This window comes from Schistocerca nitens, chromosome 3, assembly GCF_023898315.1.
Source record: "Schistocerca nitens isolate TAMUIC-IGC-003100 chromosome 3, iqSchNite1.1, whole genome shotgun sequence".
In the NCBI taxonomy this organism is placed as follows: domain Eukaryota; kingdom Metazoa; phylum Arthropoda; class Insecta; order Orthoptera; family Acrididae; genus Schistocerca; species Schistocerca nitens.
Genome location: NC_064616.1, coordinates 225,334,005 through 225,357,772, shown reverse-complemented (window position 1 = coordinate 225,357,772; position 23,768 = coordinate 225,334,005). Strand labels below are relative to the sequence as shown.

General features: G+C 41.6%; 1 protein-coding gene across 1 annotated transcript in view; it reads right to left on the bottom strand.

Moving 5' to 3' along the window:
* LOC126248186 (unconventional myosin-Va) overlaps positions 1 to 23,768 on the bottom strand; it is a 365,334-nt gene that overhangs the window by 147,829 nt on the left and 193,737 nt on the right. The window contains exon 2 of the mRNA XM_049948965.1: positions 10,477 to 10,581. Coding sequence (XP_049804922.1) covers positions 10,477 to 10,581 — 105 coding nt within the window. The remainder of the gene's footprint in view (positions 1 to 10,476; positions 10,582 to 23,768) is intronic.

Sequence of the window (23,768 nt, the reverse complement as noted above, 5' to 3'; positions counted from 1 at the left end):
CCATTTTGTGTCCACTATCCTAGTTCACTCCCGCTACAACTGGAACATTTTTGATCTCCCAATTCATAGATACAAATCTAATCCAAGAGGCTCAGTTGCTTCTAAACCAGAAACATCTAGACCCTCTGGAGACCCCAACCAAAAATCCCCAATTCACTCTAAGAAAAACAGACTCAAGAAAGACTTTTGAATGCTCTGAAGTGCCCACCTGAAGTCCCTTCCATCTGAACATCCGTGCCCAGCTACACTTTTTATGTCTCCTCTATATGTTTCAGTCCATCTGCCATTGACCGACTGCCTCTGTGCCTCTCCCACCATTCTATTTTGTCATTTTGCCATGCCATAAGATACAAATTTATACAACAGTGAACCAATTGGTCCACCTTAACAACTACAATTAAACCAAATTTATATTTCAAATGGCACTTAAACACTGATTTTAATTATATGAAACACTATATATTTATTAGGTGTAACCTCTCTCAAGAATAAGAAAATCATAATAATAATAATAATAATAATAATAATAATAATAATAATAATAAGAGATCCACCAAAATAGTTGCTTATAGTAACTAATCTTTATTCATGACCTACTGTTTCAGCATTTATTGCCATTGTCAAGTACATGTGGACTGATGTGATGTCCGTATTACGTTATTAGTGAACTGACTTAACTGTCACTGTTTTAATACGATGGTAAATATACTGAAAACAAAATGTTAATTACGGTGTGAGGGTAGTTTCACATTTCCACTCATACAACACCATTAAATGAATTTTAGGAAAGATAGACAGAGAACACCAAAAATTAAACTAAGCTGGAATAAAACTGGGTAATACCACAACAAACCCAGCTTGTATATGCACACAATGATAACCTAATAAATGGCAACAAAGAGGCCTTGCAGCTCACAGTAAATTCTTACAGAAGTATTTCAAGGAAAGCATGGTTACAAAGTAACAAGGAGGAAACTAAGCATGTGGTCATGAGCAAGGCACTCTATTATCAAACTCCAATGATAGTTGATGAATCCACTTGTAAAAAAAAAATTAGATATATTTCAATATTTGGTAACCATTTTTAGCGAGCAAACAGAATGGGAATTGAGATTAAGGCAAGGATCACAGTGGGCAACAGATCATGTTTTGTTTTACAGGACATGCTGTGCAGTAGAGCAGTTTCAAGAAGTTTTAGAATCAGATTATATCAGAGTATAATTCTCCCGGTAGCTCTATATGGTTTGGAAACATTTATATTGAGGAGAACAGATGATCAAAAAGTGTTAAGTCTTCAAGAGAAAGATATTAAGGAAAATATTTGGCCCCAATAGGGACATCCAGTCACAGAAATGGAGTATATTAAAAGAACAGGAACTGGCTCACCTATACTTGCAAGCTGATATTGTCTTAAGGATAAAGAAAAGAAGATTGGTGTGGGCTGGACACCTAATAAGGATGGAATAGGAAACACTATCAGAAGTAGCATTCACAGGATCTGTGGAAGGCAGAAAGAACCGAAGGAGACCATAGACAACATGAAAGGATAACAACAAGGATACGAAGGCAGTGGGTCCGAGAAAAGGAGAGTGGACCATGGAAGCCAGGAACAGAAATGATTGGTAGAGGAATGTAGGGAACACACATGGTCTCCCAGGTCAAAGTGATGATAAAGAAGAAGAAGAAGAAGAAGAAGAAGAACCACCTCTCTCAAAAACAATGTTATCTTGAATTATTTTATCACCATGTGTTAATTTTACTATTTAATTACCTACACAATTGTTCTACAAAGTTCACTCACATACATTACTATTCATGTTTTGATATACTAAGAAAGTTAATTAAAACTGAAAAAGGGAACATCAAGTCTGATGCTGTGTGTCCCAACATTACTAAATGGGTCGTCAGTCTCTACCAGAGCCAGCAATACACACAATGGTTCTTTTGAAAGTGATAACACAGGCCCACTCACTGGCAACCATCCCTTCTGTGGCACTTAAAGAATATGCAACAGCCCAGGTAGCTAATACACACTGCCAGCTAAAACTTTGAGCAGTAAAACTGTCACCATCTAGAGCACTTAAGGAGAGACTGTCCCTTTGAAAAATCCTTTTAAAACCACACTGTTTGGACATCCACAGTCCACCTGTAGCATCTACTAAATACCAGCAGTTTTGGTCGCAATGCATCCCAACTGCATCTGCCATTTTCCAACCCCTTCGCCTACAAAAGCATATGGCCAGCAATGGACAATGTCTCTTGTATTGCATTTTAAGAGATATGCCCTTAGCGTTGGTGGTGTTTTTAGAATGTAAGGAGTGAGTATTGGGACCAGCAACTTAGCTCAGGGAACTCCTGAAGAGTGTGACCAGCTTAGTCTTAACAAAATGGTATACTTAAAAAATGTGTATCAACTGTGCTGCTGATGCCTCCAGCTTACTCAACTCATGGGTGTTCCACCCTTAGTGGTGCATATGTAAGACAAACACTTTCCCATCCCAGCTAGCTCTGCCCTCTCCAGCAGAGACATTGCCATACGACAGAATAAGCAACACAGGACTCAGCCCTGCATCCCCATGGCTGCCCACGCACAGTGCAGAAACACAGCTGGGGCCCAATTTGTTAGCTCTCAAGGTTGAACCTAAGCTCAGACTGGACAATGTCAAGCAAATGTTCTTTTCTTGGGAACTATCATGAAATTTGCCTTACAGATTCAATAGCAGTTTTTTTCCTTTTTTGTAGAAAAACCTAAATTCATTTCCAATCATTTTTCTCCCATCCAGACCAAACAGGATTAAATGAAGCAAGGAAAATCAGAGAAATGCTGTGTAGTTCGTCATGGATAGTTTAGTCATACCAAGTGCACCACTGACACACTCAAACTCCAGTTAGGGAAGTTAAAACTGTGTCTATGTGCATTACAGAAACATTGCTGTAAAAAGTTTCAAAAGACAATGTTCCAAAAGGGGCTAAGGAATGTATCTCCCACATCTGTATATTGCGATCTTCATCTACAAATACGTACCCACTCCACCACCAGTCACTTCACAATGCAGGGCAGAGGATAATGATCAGTACAATAAAACTGCAGAAATTCAGTGTCAGGAAATATGCCACACATTGTCGAGAAGCTTACAGAGTACTGATGTAGATGCAGAAGAGCAAACATGGGGGGCAGAGAGGGGGGGGGGGAGAGGGGGTAGGTGTAGAGAGAGGTAGAGAGAGAGAGAGAGAGGTAGGGGGAGAGAGAGAGAGAGAGAGGTAGGGGAGAGAGAGAGAGAGAGAGAGAGAGAGAGAGAGAGAGAGAGAGAGAGAGAGAGGTGTAAAGTGACTGTACAGCAAATTTATTTGATGCAATAAAATTACATTCATTCACCAGCAGTTTTAATTGTCTAGATAAGCTACTAATACCAAGGGCAAATATCAATGAAGGAGACATTCTTATAAGTTAGCAGAATAGTATAGGCCTACTGAAGCTCGTCTAGTAAGCAGATACAATGTGAGGCATGAAACGGGAAGGCTTGAAGAAGTATATGAAATTCTATGTGAAGTAAGGTGAGTGTCACAACAACCAAAACAGAGAAAAAGGTCACTGATAGGCTATTATTTGCATTCAATGTACTACATGAGAACTGAAGTTAATAAAATGAACAAACAAAAAAAGTGGCCCAACATGGCAGACAAACATGAAATTTCTGAAGTGACCATATCTTATTAATTAGACAAATGCCAGAATATTGTCAAGTTTCCAATATCAGCTGTCTGGCATTAGAAAAGGTCTGATTATCTATACTGCCCACAAACCCACCAAAACAGAGAGAAGTTTAAGAATAAGATGGTCCATGAAGATTCACATAACACCTATTGTTCCTCATTAATGTTACTTGAGGATATTTAATCATAATGAGATACATTTTCATTTTCATGGAGTAGTCAGGAAGACATGCACTGCTATTTTATGGAGAGCTCAAACAAGCGATCAGTCTTTCACACTCAAGTTGTTTCACAAGTTTTCATCACACAACAAATATTTAATACATCATTTTCCACAACTCAGAAAAAAGAAAAAACAAAAAACAAAAGTTGCAATGCCTTTGCTTGGTGTTAACCATACATATCTGTGTTTAAAGAATGCTACCCCCAAAAACCTGCTCTGTTCTACCAAAACGTCTACCATATTGTTTCACCCCAATAAACTAATTAATTTTCCTCATATTTCAGAGTGAGCTGGAGAATGGAAGAGAGACCAACTGAAATTGAATCTCTGTATAAACCATGGGACTTGCTTACATGTCGTGGCTTGCCTATATCAAAGGTATATATACACCTTAAGTGCAACTACTATGGAGGAGTCCTGTGGAGAGCCATATTAATATGTAGTTCTCAATAATTGCAGAGGCAACAGTCTGGATGATGGCCTGATCTGGCCTTACAACATTAGCCAACATGACCTTGCTGTGCTGGTAATATAAATGGCTGAAAGCAAGGTGTCCGTTCGGAACTCTGAGTGAGAACTGCTCAGGAGTAATTGTCATAAAAGAAATTGTCATAAAAAAAAAGAGGCATACTACCAGTCAGAGTGGAATGTTACATCCCACATCCCTTAATCATGTGAGGTGGTTAATGAATCCAAGAAGAGAAATGCATAGACTGAAATTACATATGTGTAAATTAGCAAAGGGTGGTGTCAGGAAAAACAGGACTTCTGATTAGGTGAGTATAGGTTTATACATACAAAATCACGTATGGATAATGCATAGGTCTGATAATGAGTAAGAAAGTAATGTGGGTGAACTACTATGAACAGTATAGTGAATGCATTATGGTAGCTAAGACAGACAACTCCAGCACCCACCCCACAGGAGTACAAGTTTATACACCAACTACATCCACAGTTTAAGAGATTGAAAGGATGCATGATGAGATAAAAGAAGTTATTCAGATAATAAAGGGAGAGGAAAATTTAATTTTGATGGGGAGTAGAATTCATTAGCAGGAAAAGGAAGTAAGGAAAAACAGTAGGAGAATACGGACTGGGGAAAAGAAATTAAAGAAGAAACCATCTAGTAGAATTCTGCACATAGCATAATTTAAAAATTCATAACACTTTATTTGAGAATCATTGAAGAAGGCTGTATACATGGCAAAAAACCGGGGGACACGGGTTGGTTTCAAAATGATATTACATAATGGTAAAGCATAGATTTTGAAACCACATTTTGAAGTGTAAGGCATTTCCAGAGATAGATGAGGACTCTGACCACAATTTATTGTCAATAAAATTCTTCTGCGTATGTGACCACATTACCAGCAAGTAAAATTGTTCGACGTTTTGGCCACTGTTGCAAATAGTCTTCCTCAGGACGTTGGGCTGACTGCTGAATGAGGAAAACCAATTCTTATATACCGTACCAGAGAAAGAAGCTGTTTTCATAGTCTGATAGGATATTGATAATGACGAGGAGGGATTTTAGACATCCTTTATTGGTGTTTGCTTTATTTCTTGCCATTGTTGCAAACAGGCGAATGGGATGCATGATAGTTGTGATGTACCACTGTTTACTTGCTGCCTGACGCTGAGTGAGGCATGCCAGTACCCTGTTACCTAGTGATGTCAGGGTCTCCCATGTGCCTGTGTGGGTTGCTTTGCAAACACTGTTGTCCAATAGTGCTGTTACTACTAGCAGCAAAGATACTAAGTCTATGCCTGTCTTCCTTATCCATGTTGCGTGGTCACTAATGTATTTCTACTGCATCTCTGATTTTCCTTTTCCAGGTAAGCAGCTGTTTCACCAGTATGTAAACTTCTTAAAATATTATCAGCTCGTCGCACTCATCCTGGTGTTCCGCCACTATCGGTGACTGTGCTGTCTCACACGAATGTATCTTTCATGCTCAGGTATCCATCGCTAATCGGCTCTCCATGTCCTAAATACACTATACTACATTCACAGCCAATTTCATAGACTCTAGAAGTTTGCAGCTTGTCGACTGCACCTTTTTTTGAACCAAGGACATCTTATTTTATTGCTGCTTCAGAAAACTGTATTAATACCTACTTGACAGAGAATTTTGCCCACTCATTCAGTGACATATGGTAACTAGGTGATATTTTGTTGTTCTTTCTGTTCTTCACTATTACCTTCATCCTTTGTCCCCATAGTGTTATCTATCATCTCCATCCCATAATCATTGTCTCCAAATGATGTACCTGACATTTCGTAGTTCTGCCTCAAATGTTAATCGCCAATCCCATGGGCCCTCTTGGTTGAAGTAGGCAGAGCAAATTTCTTCTGCATAGGGTGATGGTGGGAGGAGGTGTGTACGTACCTGTCCATGCTAGTCTATTTTCTAAACACTCAGTGGTCTAGTTTACCACCAGGCTTTCAGTAAACTTATATGCTGAAGAAACACAGCATCCCATTCTATTCTATCTCCATAGTAAATTAGATTTTGCTATGCTGTTCACTGAGGTGCTGGTGAAAGCTATGTAGTTCCACTTCTCCATGCGGCCAGATGACAAAGGTATTATCAATGTACTGGAACCAGAATTCGGGTCATATAATTTATCATTCATGGACTTAAGTTAATAGTTACAACTGCAAAAAAGTAGGAAATTAGGGAGATGGGACATGGGTAAGCTGAAAGACCAAGAGCTTATTGAGACTATCCGAGTAAGCATTACATAAATTTTGACAAAAACTGGTGTAGGGAATACAACAGAAGATGAATTGGTTGCATTGCGAGACTAAACAGTGAAGGCAGCAGAGGATCAAATAGATGAAAGACAAAGCTTCAAAAAAAAAATCCTTGTATAACACAGGATGAATCGAATTCAGATGGTGTAATGAGAAAATGCAAAAATGAAGCAGGTGACTTCCAAAAATGAGACTGCCAGAAAGTGAAAAATGGCTACGCATGGAGGTCTAGACGATGAACACAAGGCTGAAGCAGCACATGTAACTAGTGGAAGGATACATACTGACTACAGGAAGATTAAAGAGACCTTAGGAGAAAAGAGAATCAACTGTATGACTATCTAGAGTTCAGACAGCAATCCAGTATTAAGCAAATAAGAGAAAGCAGGAATATGGAAGAAATACACAGAGGGTCTATACGACTAATATTAAAGAAAGGGAACAGGAAGTAGACGAAGACGAGATGAGACATACAATACTGCAAGAGGAATTTGACGTAGCACTAGAAAGGTCTAAGTCAAAACAAAGCCTCTGCAATAGACAACACTCCCTCAGAATTACTGAGATCTTTGAGAGAACCAGCCATGGCAGAACTATTGCACTGGTGTGCATATACGAGATGTAAAATATTCAGACTTTAGGGGAAAAAGTAATTATTTCAATCCCAAAGAAAGCAATTGCTGGTAAGTGTGAATGTAACTGGCTTATCAGTTTAATCAATCATGACTGCAAAATACTTACATAAATTGTTTACAGAAGACTGGAAAAAACTTGTAGAAGTCAACCTTGGGGGATACCAGTTTGGGTTCCGGAGAAATATAAAAATACTCAAGGCAATACTGACCCTATGTCTAAGACAGGTTAAAGAAAGGTACACCTGCATTTTTAACTTTTTTAGACTTAGAGAAAGGTCTCTGCAGTGTTGACCAGGATACACACACTGAAATTCTGAAGGTAGGGGGATAAAATGCAGGGAGCAAACGATTATCCACAGCTTGAACATAAACCAGACTGCAGTGATACAAGTCTGAGGACATGAAAGGGAAGCAGCAGTTGAGAAGGGAGTGAGACAGTGAAGGGCAAGCTGGAACCTCTTACATGCTCTTATTGCATCCATATTAATAATTGTCATTTTTACTCATTTTCAACTTTTCATTCAAATCTCTATAAAGTGCTTCATAGAATGTAGGTATCTGTATTTACTGAAACTTTAACTCAATTTCACCTCACTTAAATTCATTACTCACACTTTTCTTTTCAATGCACCGAGTTTGTTAGTGAAATTAGTTTTGCTGAAAACGGTGTTAACTGGAAATTATTAACAACTGAAAGCTTTACTAAACTACAAGATATGGATCTTTGACTGAGCTAATCAGTAGAGTTGGGCACAATGAAATCACTTATTAGAAAAACTGGCATCCTGACCTTAAAGTAATGTATTTCATTTCTATGTAAGTAATTAACTTGAGAAATAGCTTTAATTGCAGTTTGAATACATCAAAAATTACTTTTTCTATTTGTACCATTATGCCTGTTAGATTCCCACTTTTAAGGCTTTATTTTTGATGCCCTAATTTTTACAAACTAAATGACAGACTTCATTAAAAATTATACCATTAATTAAGAATTTGCATCAATGATTATAAATCTAAAACTGGCACCTGTACTTATAAATGTGTTATTTCCAATGTGGACGTGTACAATGGTTTCATAATCTTTCACATTTAAAAAAAAAAATACTGCATATTTTTGTAAACCAAGTGATTGTAGTAAAAATATAGTCCATCTGAATTATCAAAACCTAACCTTGCCATTTTTATATGACCAACCTCTATCCCAGAACAATCAGTCCAGTCTTGGAAATCTCATAGGCAACATTTATGCGCAAGTTTGGGAACTCAAAGCTTATCAGTGTTATGATGAAGTATGCACACACTTAGTATATGAGCAACATATTGTTCAGGCTTGACGAAAATGTATTCATTTACTATATCCGTGGATATCCATCGTCAGTTTGCCTGCATTCAGTACAACCGCGTGACTCTTAGGAGGTTGAGAGCTTCAACTTTTTCAAGTGTCAATCAAATTCTATTTTATGTCTATGTGTGAATAATTTGGAACTCTTTATTGTGTACTGCGTTGTAGGAATCACTTAGTTATCACTTGTTAAGAAATGTGGTGTATTTATTGTTTAACTACACCGAGGGTGCCCATATAATAGTTTGCAGGTGGGAGGGGCCAAGATCTGGGGGTATGGAGTATTTTTAATATTTTGGAAGACACATGGCAACTTTTAAGTAGCTTGAATAGTTTCAGTTCCAATCCTGTTGTAAACTTGTATAATAGTGATTTTTAAATCATTTTCTAGAAAGAAAAACCTCTGATTACGCAATATTTTTTCTTTCACCTGAGAGCTCGGGGTGGCTGCGGTCCCCATTTGCCCCTTAAGCACGGGCATCCTTAAACTAAACTGACGTCACTAATATCTTAACATTCATTGTGCCTGAATCCAACTGGAACTGTGTAATGTGAATATTCTGTCACTCCCATCCAGGTAATCAGCACAGTGTGAGTACCTACTTGTGAAAGTCAATTTTTGTGATTACTGGAACCGGTCATCATATTCTGTGTCTTGGTAATTAATGTGGGAAAATCCACATTATTTGAAGAATTGCTCAGTGCAAATTATTGAAGTATTTCCTGTAGTACCAGTTCTTCAGCAATTCAACAAACTACATTCAAACATATTGCAGGTGCTGAAGAAGATTCTGCAGGTAGGCCATCTCTCAACAGATTTGTAGTTATCCCTGATGTTATTCAACCTGTACACAGAGCAAGCAGTAAAGAAAAGTAATAAAAAAATTTGGAAAAGGAATTGAAGTTCAGAAAGAAGAAACTGATTTGCCAATGACACCGTTATTCTGCCACAGACAGTAAAGGACTTGAAAGAGCAGTTGAACAGAACAGATAGTGTACTGCAAAGAGATTCATTGAAAGTAGAAGAAGGGTAACAGAAAGCAGCTGAATTAGATCAGGTGATGCTGACAATTAGATTAGAAATTGAGGTATTTACCTGGAGTATAACCGTGTACAGAAGTGAAAACTGGACAAAAAGTAGTTGAGACAAGATGAGAACAGAAGTTTTTGAACTGAGGTGCTATAAAAGAATTCTGAATATTAGATGGGTATATCATATATGTAATGAAGAGTTACTGAAGCAAATTGAGAACAAAAGAAATTTTATGGCACAATTTGAGTAAAAGAAGGGATCGGTTGATAGGACACAGTCTCAGGCAACCAGGAATTGTCAGTTAGGTATTAGAGGGAAGTGGTGGTGGTGGGAGGGTACAAATTATACAGGGAGACCAAAGGATGCACAGTAAGCAGGTTGAAATGAATGTAATATGCAGCAGTTATTCAAAGATGAAGAAGCTTGCACAGGATAGACAAGCACAGAGAGCTGCATCACATCTATCCTTCAACTGCAGCCCACAACAACAGCCTTCATATCTTGATACACCAGATGACCTTGTTATAAAAGCTGGTTCTTGTGTCAAAACAGTATTACCCACTACCTTTAATTCATTTACTTATTTACTGGTAAAGTTACCCTCAGAAGATCCTCTTTTCCATACAAAACAATTTTTTATGTATTTACTACAAATTAGATATAGCATTAAATACTATTTAATGTAAATTACATTAGTGACATGTATACTTTAATTTTCTACTGGATGGATGCCATAAATGGTAACAATGTATATAAAGAAAGACTCACTCTGCCATCTTCTGTCCGAACTTGCAGAAAACTGCTCTTGTAGTCTTCTATTACTTCTGCTTCCTCCCATACTTTTACTGGGTGCTGAATCCACACCTGTGCTCCCTGTAACATGCATTGCGACAACAATTAAAAGAACTGCAGTTTCACAAGGACAGTAATATAGGCAAGTGTGATAACAGGAATTGCAACAGCGATACAACATCAGTATTGTCACACTTCTCTTGAGGACAAGTTTAAGTTACATGAAACCTTTCACAAAAGGAGAGATTAATGCTAGAAAAATCATTCTGATAACTGGCAAGATTTATTACAATTTAATAGCTGTCATATGGCAGTGACCAGAGCCCCATAATTTAACCCTGCCAGTGGCTTTGTGGTTACTTTATAAAAACATTTGCATACAACTCAGTAATACACAGTTTAGCCCTGTGAGTTCTTTCATCTTGTGCACTTCAGAAACTATTGCAGCAAAATCAGAGTTTCAACAGAAATGCAATTTCAGTTAACCTCACTATCACATCTTTACCAGTATTATCAATTTGTGTCATTACATTCATCAGTAGCTATCACTGAACTTTATATGTTTGGCTCCCTGCAAAACTGAATTGTGAGGTCTTTTATTACTAACAGAGTTACTCAAATAACACTGAGGTGTGTGACCAAAAAAGCCCTAATATTTAATTTTCATCTCCATTAGTTTAGGATGATTAAAAATTATCACATTTCGGTAAAATAATACTATTACAGTACAGTACCAGATTTGGGCTCATTTGCTTTGGTGTTACTTTATCTATTACCACTACTGTGTTAATCCAAAAATATTTCAACTTCTGACAGCGTGTTTATTTGCACCATTTAATTTATATATACCTGGTAGAGCATGTTATCACAAATCACCTCCATAACAGCTTGGCCCATACCGTCTCCAAACTTTGGAATTTAAATTTTTCGTAAGCAGTGACCACAATTTCCATCACCAAAGACACCTTTGACCGCAGTTGACAGGGTAAAGGATACGAAACAAGCAAAACATGATGTCCACTACGACAAGCACAGCTCTTATTCCGACCTTGTTACAAGTTCTTGGTAACAAACTAGTGACTAGCACCAGTTGTGGCCACTCACGTCACCATAGGTGCTAGAGTACTTTTCTATATAAAACAGAAAACTCTTTTCCAAAAAGGAAAAGCGTCTGTTGCAAAAGTCTTTTTGCAGGAGTTTTTGTTTCGGAATTATTATTGCTGCACCAGTGTCGTGGAGTGATGCGTACAAAAAAAACTGTGCATACAGTGAAGATTTATCCCCAAATTACCGCATGATGAAAAACCTGTTTTGATATCTCCAGTGGTTCCAGAAATATCTGAAGTTAACATCTTGCACGATGCCCCATTACATGTCAACGGTCTGCTCATTATTCGGCATTACATACCTTAACAAGAATGACCATACTGACTGAAGAAACAGCGAATGTATTCTTACGTCAAACTTTACCCACAGTCGATCGGAGTCACTGCCAACAACAAAAATTCTAGAAGTCTCCCGGTTTAATCCCTTAGCATTTGTATCAACGTAACACCTTTCCGCATACAGTCACATTCCCAGCACTCCTCGTAACTAAAATGCTGGAAACAATAAAGTGAGCAGCAACAAATGAAAGTTCTCAAAGTGATTCCAACGCAAGGATTCCAAGCGTCAAAGGTGGAGAGCTGAACGCACAGGATTAAGATGGGTTATCAGATTTCTGCAACGGAAATCGGCTTTCTACCAAGCGCCTTTTGACAAAACCAGATAGGTTTACAGAACTGTTGCGATTGTAGGAAAAATGATTAACATGAGATGAATAGTACAGCTTTAAAATGCAGCTTTTTCCGAAAAGCGTTTTTTTCCCCCTGGGAACTATGCGAGCCACTAGTCTGCAACATTTTTAAACATAGAAATTACTAGTTTCCCATGGGAGGGGGGGGGGGGGGGGTGTTTACAAAGTGTCGTGTCCCAAGAAACAAATTTGACAAGAAGTACACAAAGTTACTGCCGCTTAACGGTTTTCCAGTTTTTTTTTTTTTTTTTTTTTTTTTTTAGGTGTAGGTATTAACTTAACGTAAAGCATATTGTCTTTATTATACACAAAGTACATCATCTTATGTTATTAGTTTGAATGTGGGTAGAAGAAACCTTTCAAAACAATCATCAAATTGCTCGATAGAACCAACTCTTAACAGCCTAAGACTGAACAAAGATGGCCCTTGTGTCCCTGATTTGACACACTGTGCAGCCGTGACAACTTTAATGCATCAAGGCGCGTTTACACTGAGTTCGCAACATTGTTCGTGGCTAGTAATGGACTACCGATGTTCGCAACATGGTGGCAACATGTTCGCAACACAAAATCAGTGTTCCACGGCCGTGTCGGTAGAGATCAAAGAAACATTGTTCGTGGCCAGCTACCACCAAATTCCGCTACGCAGCGCTAGTGTTCGTTTGCTCTGAGTGAGTGTTTTGGTGTTTGTTTTGCTGGAGTGTAGTGGTGACATGATTCATTACAAAAGGTTGCTGCGGCGCTTGGCACCAGCAGCAGTGATGTGGACAAAAAAATTAAATCTCTCTTGTCTCAGTACCGACGTGAGAAACCAAAAATTGAGGAAAGTAAAAAATGTGGATGTGGTACTGACACACTTTACGAAACGAAGTGGTTTGATTTAAATATCTACGTTTCCTGGATGATATGGAAATATTTGTAACTATTTGAGATATGGCTGGCTTTGATAGGCGTCTCCTGATGCCAGAAAACGAAGAGTAACAGCAAGTCTTTGGTTCACAGAGATTGCTTTTCTGAAATTTGTGACTTTTTTTGAGACAACCGGTCCTATAATATTCAACAACATTTCAAAATCTGACGCCGACATCCTACTGAAGTTGCGAAAGCCAGAACCGTCTTCCAAATTCAGCCCACAAAGCATGTCATTCCCGCCACGTCTTCTATAGTATGTTTTGGTCCACCGACGACGACTACATCGTTTTCTTCGTCTGTTTACTTCGTAAAGTATTATTAATGCATCATCAAATGTCATTAACTCTTCCTCTTCACTTGACATAGCGTATCTCTTGATGTGAATACACAAAGTAACCTATCAGTTCACCGCAGCAGACTACGCGAATACGTAGAAATGTTGGTCGCTAGTGTAAACGGGAATGCGAACAACGAACAATGTTGCCAACATGTTGAGGGAACAAGTTGCACACAATGTTCCCAACAAAAACATGTTCTGAGCTCAATGTAAACGCGCCTTAACCCGTAACTCGAGGGATGCGTGATGCTCTGGGTTGCGTCCCACAGTGCGTCAGAAGATCCCAACACCTTTTCGACCCTTCTATTTCACGATTTTTTCCTCTCTTCTAGCCCATTAAATGACGAGTCTTCTGTATGCGGGTCCACAGATGAAGTGTAGGCGATTACACTCACTGTATAGCATGACAGTGCTCTCCATGCTATTACAGTAGCTCTACCTTGTAATACTTAGGTTTTGGTTTCGTTTTGCTCTAGGGCGTCATACGCGCCCAAGCCAAAACTATAGAACACCAAGGCAGAGAGGAGTTGAAAAACGACTAAACGTCAGTCCCAGCTGAGATAATAGCAAGATCGCTAAAAACAGGCACGTGAAAAAAGGGCTAAAAGAGACAACATACAGAAACGGAGGTCCGAAACTAGAAATTACGTGGCCTTTGCCATATTGCTTTGACGGATAAAAAGTAAAACGCGGTCGACAGCCCGAGCGTCATTTGCTAAAACGACAGAGAAATCAGACGGCAAACCCAAGCGGAAACGTAAACGGTTAAAAAATGGGCATTCCATTAGGAAGTGGCGGACAGTTAAAACTTGGGCGCAATGTGTACTAAGTGGTGGGGTTGTGCCACTTATCAAATGACGATGGTTAAAAAGGCAGTGCCCAATACGCAGACTAGTTAAAACGACCTCCTCCCGGCGGGAGAGCCGAGGAGAGGTCGTACAAGCCGCTGGGAGAGGCTTAAAAAGCCGGAGCTTATTCCCGTGAAGGGAGGACCATTGTCCATGCCAAAGGGACACCACCTCCTGACAGATGGCAGCACAGTGAACATCGGAGGGAACATAGGAAATCGCGGGCTGAGGTATGAGGACTGCAGCCTTGGCAGCAGCGTTAGCAACCTCGTTTCCTGGCAGACTGACATGGCCAGGAACCCACAGAAACATCATACTGGCTCCACCAAGAGTGAGCAAGTGACAGTTTTCCTGGACCCGCTGCACTAACTGATGGGCGGTGTACAGCGCACATAGACCTTGAAGGGCGCTGAGCGAGTCTGAGCAGAGGACACCTTGTGAAACTCAGTGCAGTCACTTTATCCAAGAAAAATGATATATTACTGTTGAGACTCAGCTGTACAGTTGGCGAAGGTGGTGTCTTGTGGGAATTGGGGATGGGTGCCGAGCAGGTACACTGCAGCAATGTTTATACTGTGTTAGGTGTTGGAACTGTCCCTTTCTGCAGCTCGTGAAATTATGTACAAGGAAGCGACAGAGAAATGATCGGGTACTACAGTTCGGCAATGTTATGCGAAGGTTCACATCCGCCACGATTACATAAGAACGCCAAAATCACCGCCACTCCAAGAAAACGATATAATTTCACGTGAACAGTATGATAAGCAAACAATGTAGTGATTAGTAAGTCACAATGTTTCTCCCTGCACTCGGGAATAGTCATTTGTAGTTTAGTAGAATCACAGGCATTCATTTCGAGAACTGTAGGAGGATTCTGTAATGAATAGAAAATCTGTACCCCTGATTCCAGGGACGGCATGTGTCCCATCAGGAAATCGCGTAGGGGAGAGACCGCCTTAAGTAATGCACGGCGGTACTTGCACAGTTTGCAAAAATTGATGGTGTGCTTTACGTCCAAACGCCCACCAATGTTGACCTACGGCATCATTCTGTTGCAGGTTAATGTCCGCTCTTACGCTGCCAAAGTTGATACTACGGTGCAGAAGTCTCCCTGGGAGGCCCTTGCAAATCCTCCATACAGTTCCGATCTCTCCCCACGCTACTTCCATATTTTTGAAGCGCTGAAATAAAATGGACGTATGGCATTTTTGGACATGAGTCTCTTTCTAGGAAGTTCGGGCGCCTAGTGCAAGTATTTTTATTTGCAACGACTTAGGCGACTCGCGCGTCGATGATTAAATGATGAGGATAATACACACACCCAGTCCCGAACGGAGAAAATCCCCGACTCGACCGGGAATCGAAGCCGTGGCCCCCCGACCGAGGATCGGCAATGCTAACCACGGGACAACGAGCTGCTGACGGAGCTCTGAAGAAAGACATTCGTGGCCGTCGATTTCCTTCTGACGAAGTGGTGCATAACTGGCTACAATCATGGTTCAAAATTGGCTCTGAGCGCTATGGGACTTAACATCTCAGGTCATCAGTCCCCTAGAACTTGGAACTACTTAAACCTAACTAACCTAAGGACATCACACACATCCATGCCCGAGGCAGGATTCGAACCTGCGACCGTAGCGGTCGCGCGGTTCCAGACTGAAGCGCCTAGAACCGCTCGGCCACCAGCGGCGGGCTACAATCATGGTTCCGTAGGCAACTGCAAACACTTTTCCATGAAGACACTGGCCGTCATGTTTGCTGGTCTAAGGAAAATTCCCAGCATATGCAGCAGTTGGAAAGAATGTTGTGATACGGCTCGAGATGTCATCACAATACTTGCCCGCACAACTTATTATGGACAATAATCAAGTTCCATGTGGCTCGAGCTTAATGAACTACGCAAAAGTTTTGAAGAAGCCTTTCGAAGCTTAACTGCTGATATACTCCTCAAGATGCCAAGGACGAAATGCAGACATAGATCTCTCAGGAAGGCTCGAAGATAAACACACACATCCGCTGCGTACAGCGTCGGTTCGAAAACATTTTTCCGAACAAGTGACTTTTCCTTGGTACACTTTCACCAGTGTCAGTTTTCACTACTAGTGATCCGCACTATTTACAACTCTTGCACCTGGGCGCCATGGGTGCCCTCTCAGCTTGGCGCACCAAGCTGTGGCTTGAGTCACTTTGGCCTTAACCCGGTCCTGGCTGACTTTACCGTAGTATTTATTAGCAAGTACCCAATACAAAACATGAAATACACTCCGCTGCAGAGTGAAAATCTCATTCTGGAAACATCCCCCAGGCTGTGGCTAAGCCATGTCTCCGCAATATCCTTTCTTTCAGGTGTGCTAGTTCTGCAAGGTTCGCAGGAGAGCTTCTGTAAAGTTTGGAAAGTAGGAGACGAGGTACTGGCAGAAGTAAAGCTGTGAGTACCGGGCGTGAGTCGTGCTTCGGTAGCTCAGTTGGTAGAGCACTTGCCCGCGAAAGGCAAAGGTCCCGAGTTCGAGTCTCGGTCGGGCACACAGATTTAATCTGCCAGGAAGTTTCATGTCAGCGCACACTCCGCTGCAGAGTGAAAATCTCATTCATGAAATACACTGTTTTGATCCAAGGATGCTGGGACTTCTCGGTACAGGTAGTCTTTATTGTTAAATGGGGTAACTGAATCCGCAGAAAGTCGGTGAGATACATTCCAAGCCAGTAAAATAACCAACTCCTGACACTACGTGTGCATCAAAGCGGTCTGTTAGGTGCTACATGTGTTTTTCCTCCTTTCTTTCACTTCGATGACAGTTTCGGTTTTCTCTGGCGCGCTGCCGATTCCCTAGACACAATGTAATTATTCACAGTGCCTACGGAGAAACTAGTACAACAGTCTCTTTTTTAAATTGTGTTGGTGTGCTGAATGGCAGCTAGTCCTAAAAGTGGAAAAATGTAAGTTAATGCGGATGAGTAGTTGGAATATCTGGACGTAACGTTGCAAAGCGATATGAGGTGGAACGAGCGTGTGAGAACTGTGGTAGGGAAGGCGAACAGTCGACTTCGGTTTATTGGGAGAATTTCAGGAAAGAGTGGTTCATCTGTAAAGAAGACCGCATATAGGACGCTGGTGCGACCAATTCTTGAGTACTGCTCGAGTATTTGGGATCCTACCAGATCGGATTGAAGGAAGACATCGAAACAATTCGGAGGCGGGCTGTTAAGATTTGTTACCGGTATGTTTGAACAACACGTGTTACAGAGATCTTTCGGGAATTCATATGGGAATACCTGGAGAGAAGGCGACGTTCTTTTCGAGAAACGCTGTTGAGAAAATTTAGTGAACCAGCATTTGAAGCTGACTGCCGAACGGCTCTACTGCCGCCATCATATATTGGGCATACGGACCACTAAGATAAGAGACGAGAAATTATGTCTAAATAGCGGCATACACACAGTCGTTTTTCCCTCGCTCTGTTTGCAAGTGCAACAGGAAACGAAATGACCAGTAATAGTAGAGGGTACCCTCCGCCACGCACCGTACAGTGGCTGTCGGAGTATCGATGTAGATGAGCCTTCCACGTGACTATCTCCACCTTTGCTCTCATTTGTCCATTATTTGGCAAATATATTTTGCAGTCCAACACAAAGCTAGCTACCAACGAGTGTCACTTGGAAATCTTTTCAAATTTGAAGAAGAGGCCACAGTGGTAATTCTATTCTTCACTAAGTCCCTAAAAATACATTCGTGAATCTATTGGGATTTGAAACGTGACATCGCTGTCACTGGTTGGAATACTTACTTAGGATTTGCTAATGCTATCATCGTGTTTTTTAAAAAAATGTTGGTTCAATCGATATTGGATACTTACGCTAAAGGAGTAATCAAGCACGACTTGTGGCTCAAGAAATGACGACACTGTGGTGGAGGAAAAAGAAAGGAAAAAAAGGTGAGCCCGACCATCACAGTACAAACTGAATTCCTGCTTTTCACAGACAGTGCCCTTCGCTTTCCCCCATCCGAGCACGCCTTGCTGAGCAACTCGAGCTTGACCATGCCTCAGCTTCAGCTTGAGGATAGAGACCCTCCACATACGTGCACTCTACCTGAGCGGTGCTGCTCGTCTCGTCTTGTATTGTATTGTATTTTAACCGGGGACCTAGAAACGACGGAGAAGCTCCGTCCCCGCCGCAGCCACAGTGGTCCACAACCCCACGACGACTACCGCAGTCCACTTCACCCCTCCGCCGCCCCACACCGAACCCAGCGTTATTGTGCGGTTCGGCCCCCGGTGGACACCGCCCCTCCCCGCCCCGCCCCCAGGGAACGTCTCATACCAGACGAGTGTAACCCCTATGTTTGCGTTGGTAGAGTAGCCCGCATTCGCCGAGGCAGATGGAAAACCACCTAAAAACCATCCATAGACTGGCCGGTTCACCGGACCTCGACACAAATCCGCCGGGGGATTCATGCCGGGGACCAGGCGCTTCTTCCCGCTTGGAAAGCCGTGCGTTAGACCGCACGGCCAACCGGGCGGGCTCGACTCTATGGTAGCTAGCTCGAATCGTGGTGGCGAAAAAATTTTCATCGGTACCATTCACGAACAGCATAACTTCCAATTAAATAAGCTTAAGTATTAGAGTAAGTACGCTGAAGCGACTTGATATCTAAGCAAAACTTATAGCACATGGGCCAAGAGACTGTCGCTATTTGGATGTCCTCAACCTGAGTGGTGCACTTTCAGCAACACCTATCTCGGAAGGAGGGATGAAGATATTCCTATAATTCACAATAACAATCCTCCCCCATTTGTTAACGAAGTGTATGAACATTATATTGTAAAACTCTAGATAGCTTTTATACGGAACTGACTGATTCCTGGCTGTGTAGTCTTTCCTTGCGTGATTATTCTTGGTCGTCTCCTCACGTATGCTGCCAGATTCTAACAGCAAAAGACTCGATATTTCGGCGATCCACCTGTCCGACATCTTCAGGAGAGTTGTCTCCACCACCTCCAAGAGAATGCAGCCGCAAGCTGATACAAAGACTGGAAACCGTCGTCCTATATACGCCCCCTTACCACACGTGTGCCTATACGCGGCGACGGTTTCCAATCTTGGTATCAGTTTTCAGCGGCAACATCAGCGTCTCTCCTGGACACAGCGGATCTCCGCTGTTTTTAGTCAGGTTGATTTTAGAAATCGGCAGCAAACCCGAGGAGATCGCCAACTGATTTGCTTTTGTTTGTGTCACAGTGTGCAGAAAAAATTTTTCAAGCTTTTTTATTCAAAATATTCTGGAGAATGTCATGAGCACTTTATTTAGAGATGTTCAGTTCGTTGCTATATTACGATCTGTGTGACCACAATGTTGACACTACGGCTGTACGCCCACTCAGTTAACACTGCCTCGTCACTGCTGACTGCTCGAATGTGCATCTGTTGTTCACGGTTGTTAGTTCAAGCTGCCACCATAACTATGCACTTTAATTTGTTCAAAGAACATTTCATTCCTAAACTATTATGGCGACCTGAAATGTCAGACATCGGAATAAAACGTCTGCAGTATTGTTTACTTCGTTTCAAAAGCATAAAATTGTTTACACTTTCTCACTGAAAATGAAGGAAACAGTAAAGGAATAAGTTTGAAAATAAAATGTGTAATTTAGTCATTCTCTAGGACAACGAATTAACTGAAATCCAAACCTGTGAGTAATTCTTACATCTTATATTACCGGATCATATATTCTGAAACCATAATATTTCGTTATATTTGATTGAAATTTAGTCCATGTACGAGAATTTGGAATGAATAAAAATACTATTTAAAATGTCTGATGGCCTGTAACTCGACCTCAACATATTTGTATTAATGCTTTGGTCCAGAGAAGGCCGTAATTATAATGACTATCACTGTTTTATTTTAAAATGTTCACAGACTGAATGACAGCAGCTGAAAATCCGTGCCAGACGGAGATTCGAATCCGGATTTTTCGCTTTACGCGAGCGGTCGCCTTAACCACTTAGGCTATTCGAGCACAGTCTCCCGTCCGTCTCAAACTTCCATATTCCGCACACTACAGAATTGTGCCCCTTGTTAATTTTGTCTCTGGCCTACTTTATTCCCGCGAGAATTCGCACCGAAAGATCGATATGCCGTCAGGCGCATAATTTATATATGGGGGTTGGAACTTTATAGTGGCAACTATTTATTTACAGTTACGTGTTTCAAAGTTTTTACTGACCTTCAAAGTCGTCACCAGAATTTTGTATACCAAGTTGCCAGCGATGTGGTAGTCGTAGGAAACACTTATCGGTGCTAGTTGTGTTGACAGTCCGAGCGGCGCGGTCTATTGCCCAACAAATTGGTAGCAGTTCGGAAGCGATTGCCGTGAAGTGTTTCCTTCAGTTTAGAAATACAGTTGAACTCACGAGGGCTTACGTCGGGGAAGCGCAGTAGGTGGTATAGCACTTAGCAGCCCCATCAGTCAATGAGATCAGTAGCAGCTTGCACCGTACGTGTTTCAGCACTGTCCTACAAAATGATGGTCAGGTTCTGCAGAAAGTGTCATCACTTCTGTCTCTAAGCTGGTCATAGGTTGTGTTCGAAAAATGAACAGCACAGAGAGAGAAGTGATGACACTTTCTGCAGGACCTGACCATCATTTTGCAGGACTATGTTCAAACACATATTCTAGCGTTCAAAAATCTAGGTTACTACTTTTCACTCTATCTTCCTTATTGACGGTGGAGATCGAAGGATACGTACTTTGTCGCGGCTTTGTTTCGTCAACGCGAAGGTGTCACTGACGAGTTCGTCCAACTCGAGTGGAAGAAGTTACGAAAGATGCGTTGTGCACAATGTGAGGTTTACTTTTTAACAGGGATAACGTAGTGACAACAAAAACGTATTGCTTCGAGCGTCACTTCTTTCACGAAATGGCTAGAACCATGTAAGCTGCCATTTCTCTGATACTACCAGAAGCCTACTGACAGACATTCCCGCGAAATGAATGAGAGGAGAAAAGAAGAAAATAGTAAGGCTGCACTACTTACTCTCCAACACACTCCGTCAGGTGGTTTGTGAAAAATGTACATTCGTTAACCTCACGGGGCTCACTGCATTTACTTCCAATCCATCATCAAGGTTAAATCCTTGACAAGATTGGAAATAGAACCCAGGCCGTACACACGGTCAGATACGGCAACCTCTCGAGCAAGTCTCGTGGAAGAAAACGGACACGATTAGAATGGACTGAAACTAAACAGATTGCTACAAACTGAGGCTGCCTTCACACGGACCCACTGAGAGGCAGTTCTGAAGGGCGCTTCCGCTGGCAAAGCACTGCTTTGTGGACGCCTTCAGACGTACAGCACCATTGTGCTTCTGTGCCGCTCAATGGCGGACTACCCCTCTCCATAGCGCAGAAGCGCCGCTGGTAGAACATTGCTTCCAATAGCGGCCTCCACATGACGTCACTCGGTGGCGCTGCTGACAGACCAAACAGCAGGTAGCGCCATATGTGAACAGTCGGCTCGTGACGTATAAGGATTGCTGCACACTGTTACATGGTAGTACGGTCGTGTAATTCTTGCTGTTGGCCAGGGATAGAAAAAAAAATGGTTCAAATGGCTCTGAGCACTATGGGAATTAACTTCTAAGGTCATCATTCCCCTAGAACTTAGAACTACTTAAACCTAACTAACCTAAGGACATCACACACATCCATGCCCGAGGCAGGATTCCAACCTGCGACCGTAGCGGTCCTGCGGTTCCAGACTGTAGCGCCTAGAACCGCACGGCCATCCCGACCGGCCCAGAGATAGAAGTCAATACAGAAGATTTCATCTGTGAAGCTAAAAATCATCCATCGATATACAACATGGGGTGCGAGGAATATTCAGATTAACTATAGAAAATTAAATTTGTTGCCTACAGAGAGAAACTTTCTTCGGAGAAGACGACAATCGGCGACAGTCACTCGCATTTCTACCCACTTGTTTTTTGGGATGTCTGTTAACACGTCATGTCACACCGAAGTTCTCAGAGTGTCTTCCAATCGCCGGCCGGAGTGGCCGAGCGGTTCTAGGCGCTACAGTCTGGACTTCTAGGAGTTCTAGGGGACTGATGACCTCAGATGTTAAGTCCCGTAGTGCTCAGAGCCATTTTTTGTCTTCCAATCTGTATCTGTGTCAGTCTCGAACAAAACTGTGCAACACGCAGAAAGTTATTACAATATCTTCGGCAAATTATGGAGATACATTCGAAGGCCGCGCAAAACTTCTGCACCCTTCAGCAAGAATTCCAAAAATACATTCATCATCATCATCATCATCATCATCATCATCATCATCATCATCATCATCTAGCCCTACAAACTCTGCATCCGGAAACGCTGAAAAGAAACTGTCTCCGTGTTAACGGAGCAAGATAGACGACATGCCAAAACCTTAATCAGCAACGATTACAAGAGGAAAGTAATCACGACCTGCATACAACTGCCTGCTTTGGGAAATTTAGTTTGTCAGTTCTTGATCACAGATCAGTCTGGAGATTCTCTATTTGCCCCAACGTCCGAGGATTTACTTTTAAACTGTCTTATTTATTTAGTAAGAGAAGTAGAAGAGGCACACTGCGCATCGGACTCCGTGACTAAACGGAAACAATGCGGCGCGGCAGATCAAAGCGGCGACAAACGCGCCGCTTTTCTTTCCAGTAGCGCCGCGCCGCACAGAGACGTTTGAGGGCTTGGTCCCCTGCAGAGAAGCGTTTCTCAGCGGTTCCGTGTGAAGGCGGGCTTAGTAAGATGTGGCTCGCAACCCTTGTCAAAACTGTTACATGAGAAGCGAAAATAAAAAGGCATGGTCCAACTAGAGGTTGTGCGCTCTTTCTTGTCTCTGACCACTAAGGCTGTAGCGGGGCGTGCATTTAAACTTAGAAGCCGCATCACAAAGCAACCTGCCATTTTAAGCATACACCTTATATGCCTCGACATAACGAACCACAGTAACCTTTCACTGGAGTCTGAAATATGACGATGCACATTGCATTCAACTCAGAGGAACTCTGTTGAGAATAGGATTTCAGTTGCTAGTACGTTTATTCTCTTTAATTTAAGCGCGGCAGTAATTATCTTTCTTTGATCACCATGCAAAGGCTTTAAGTTCAATGTTGGGTCGAACAGGTGCAAATATATTAATGTTCAATTTTTTTTAAATATTTTTCTTTAGATCTACTGACGTATAATGAGACTGTGCGTGATATACTCAGTTAAATTAAAGCGAAGAAACACGTGTACGTGTTTCCAAGAAAAATAGTTTTATCGATGGTCCACTTTTCATGGCAGATACTGTTACTAAATGTATCGCAGATTGTCTTTGCCGAGGAGATCTC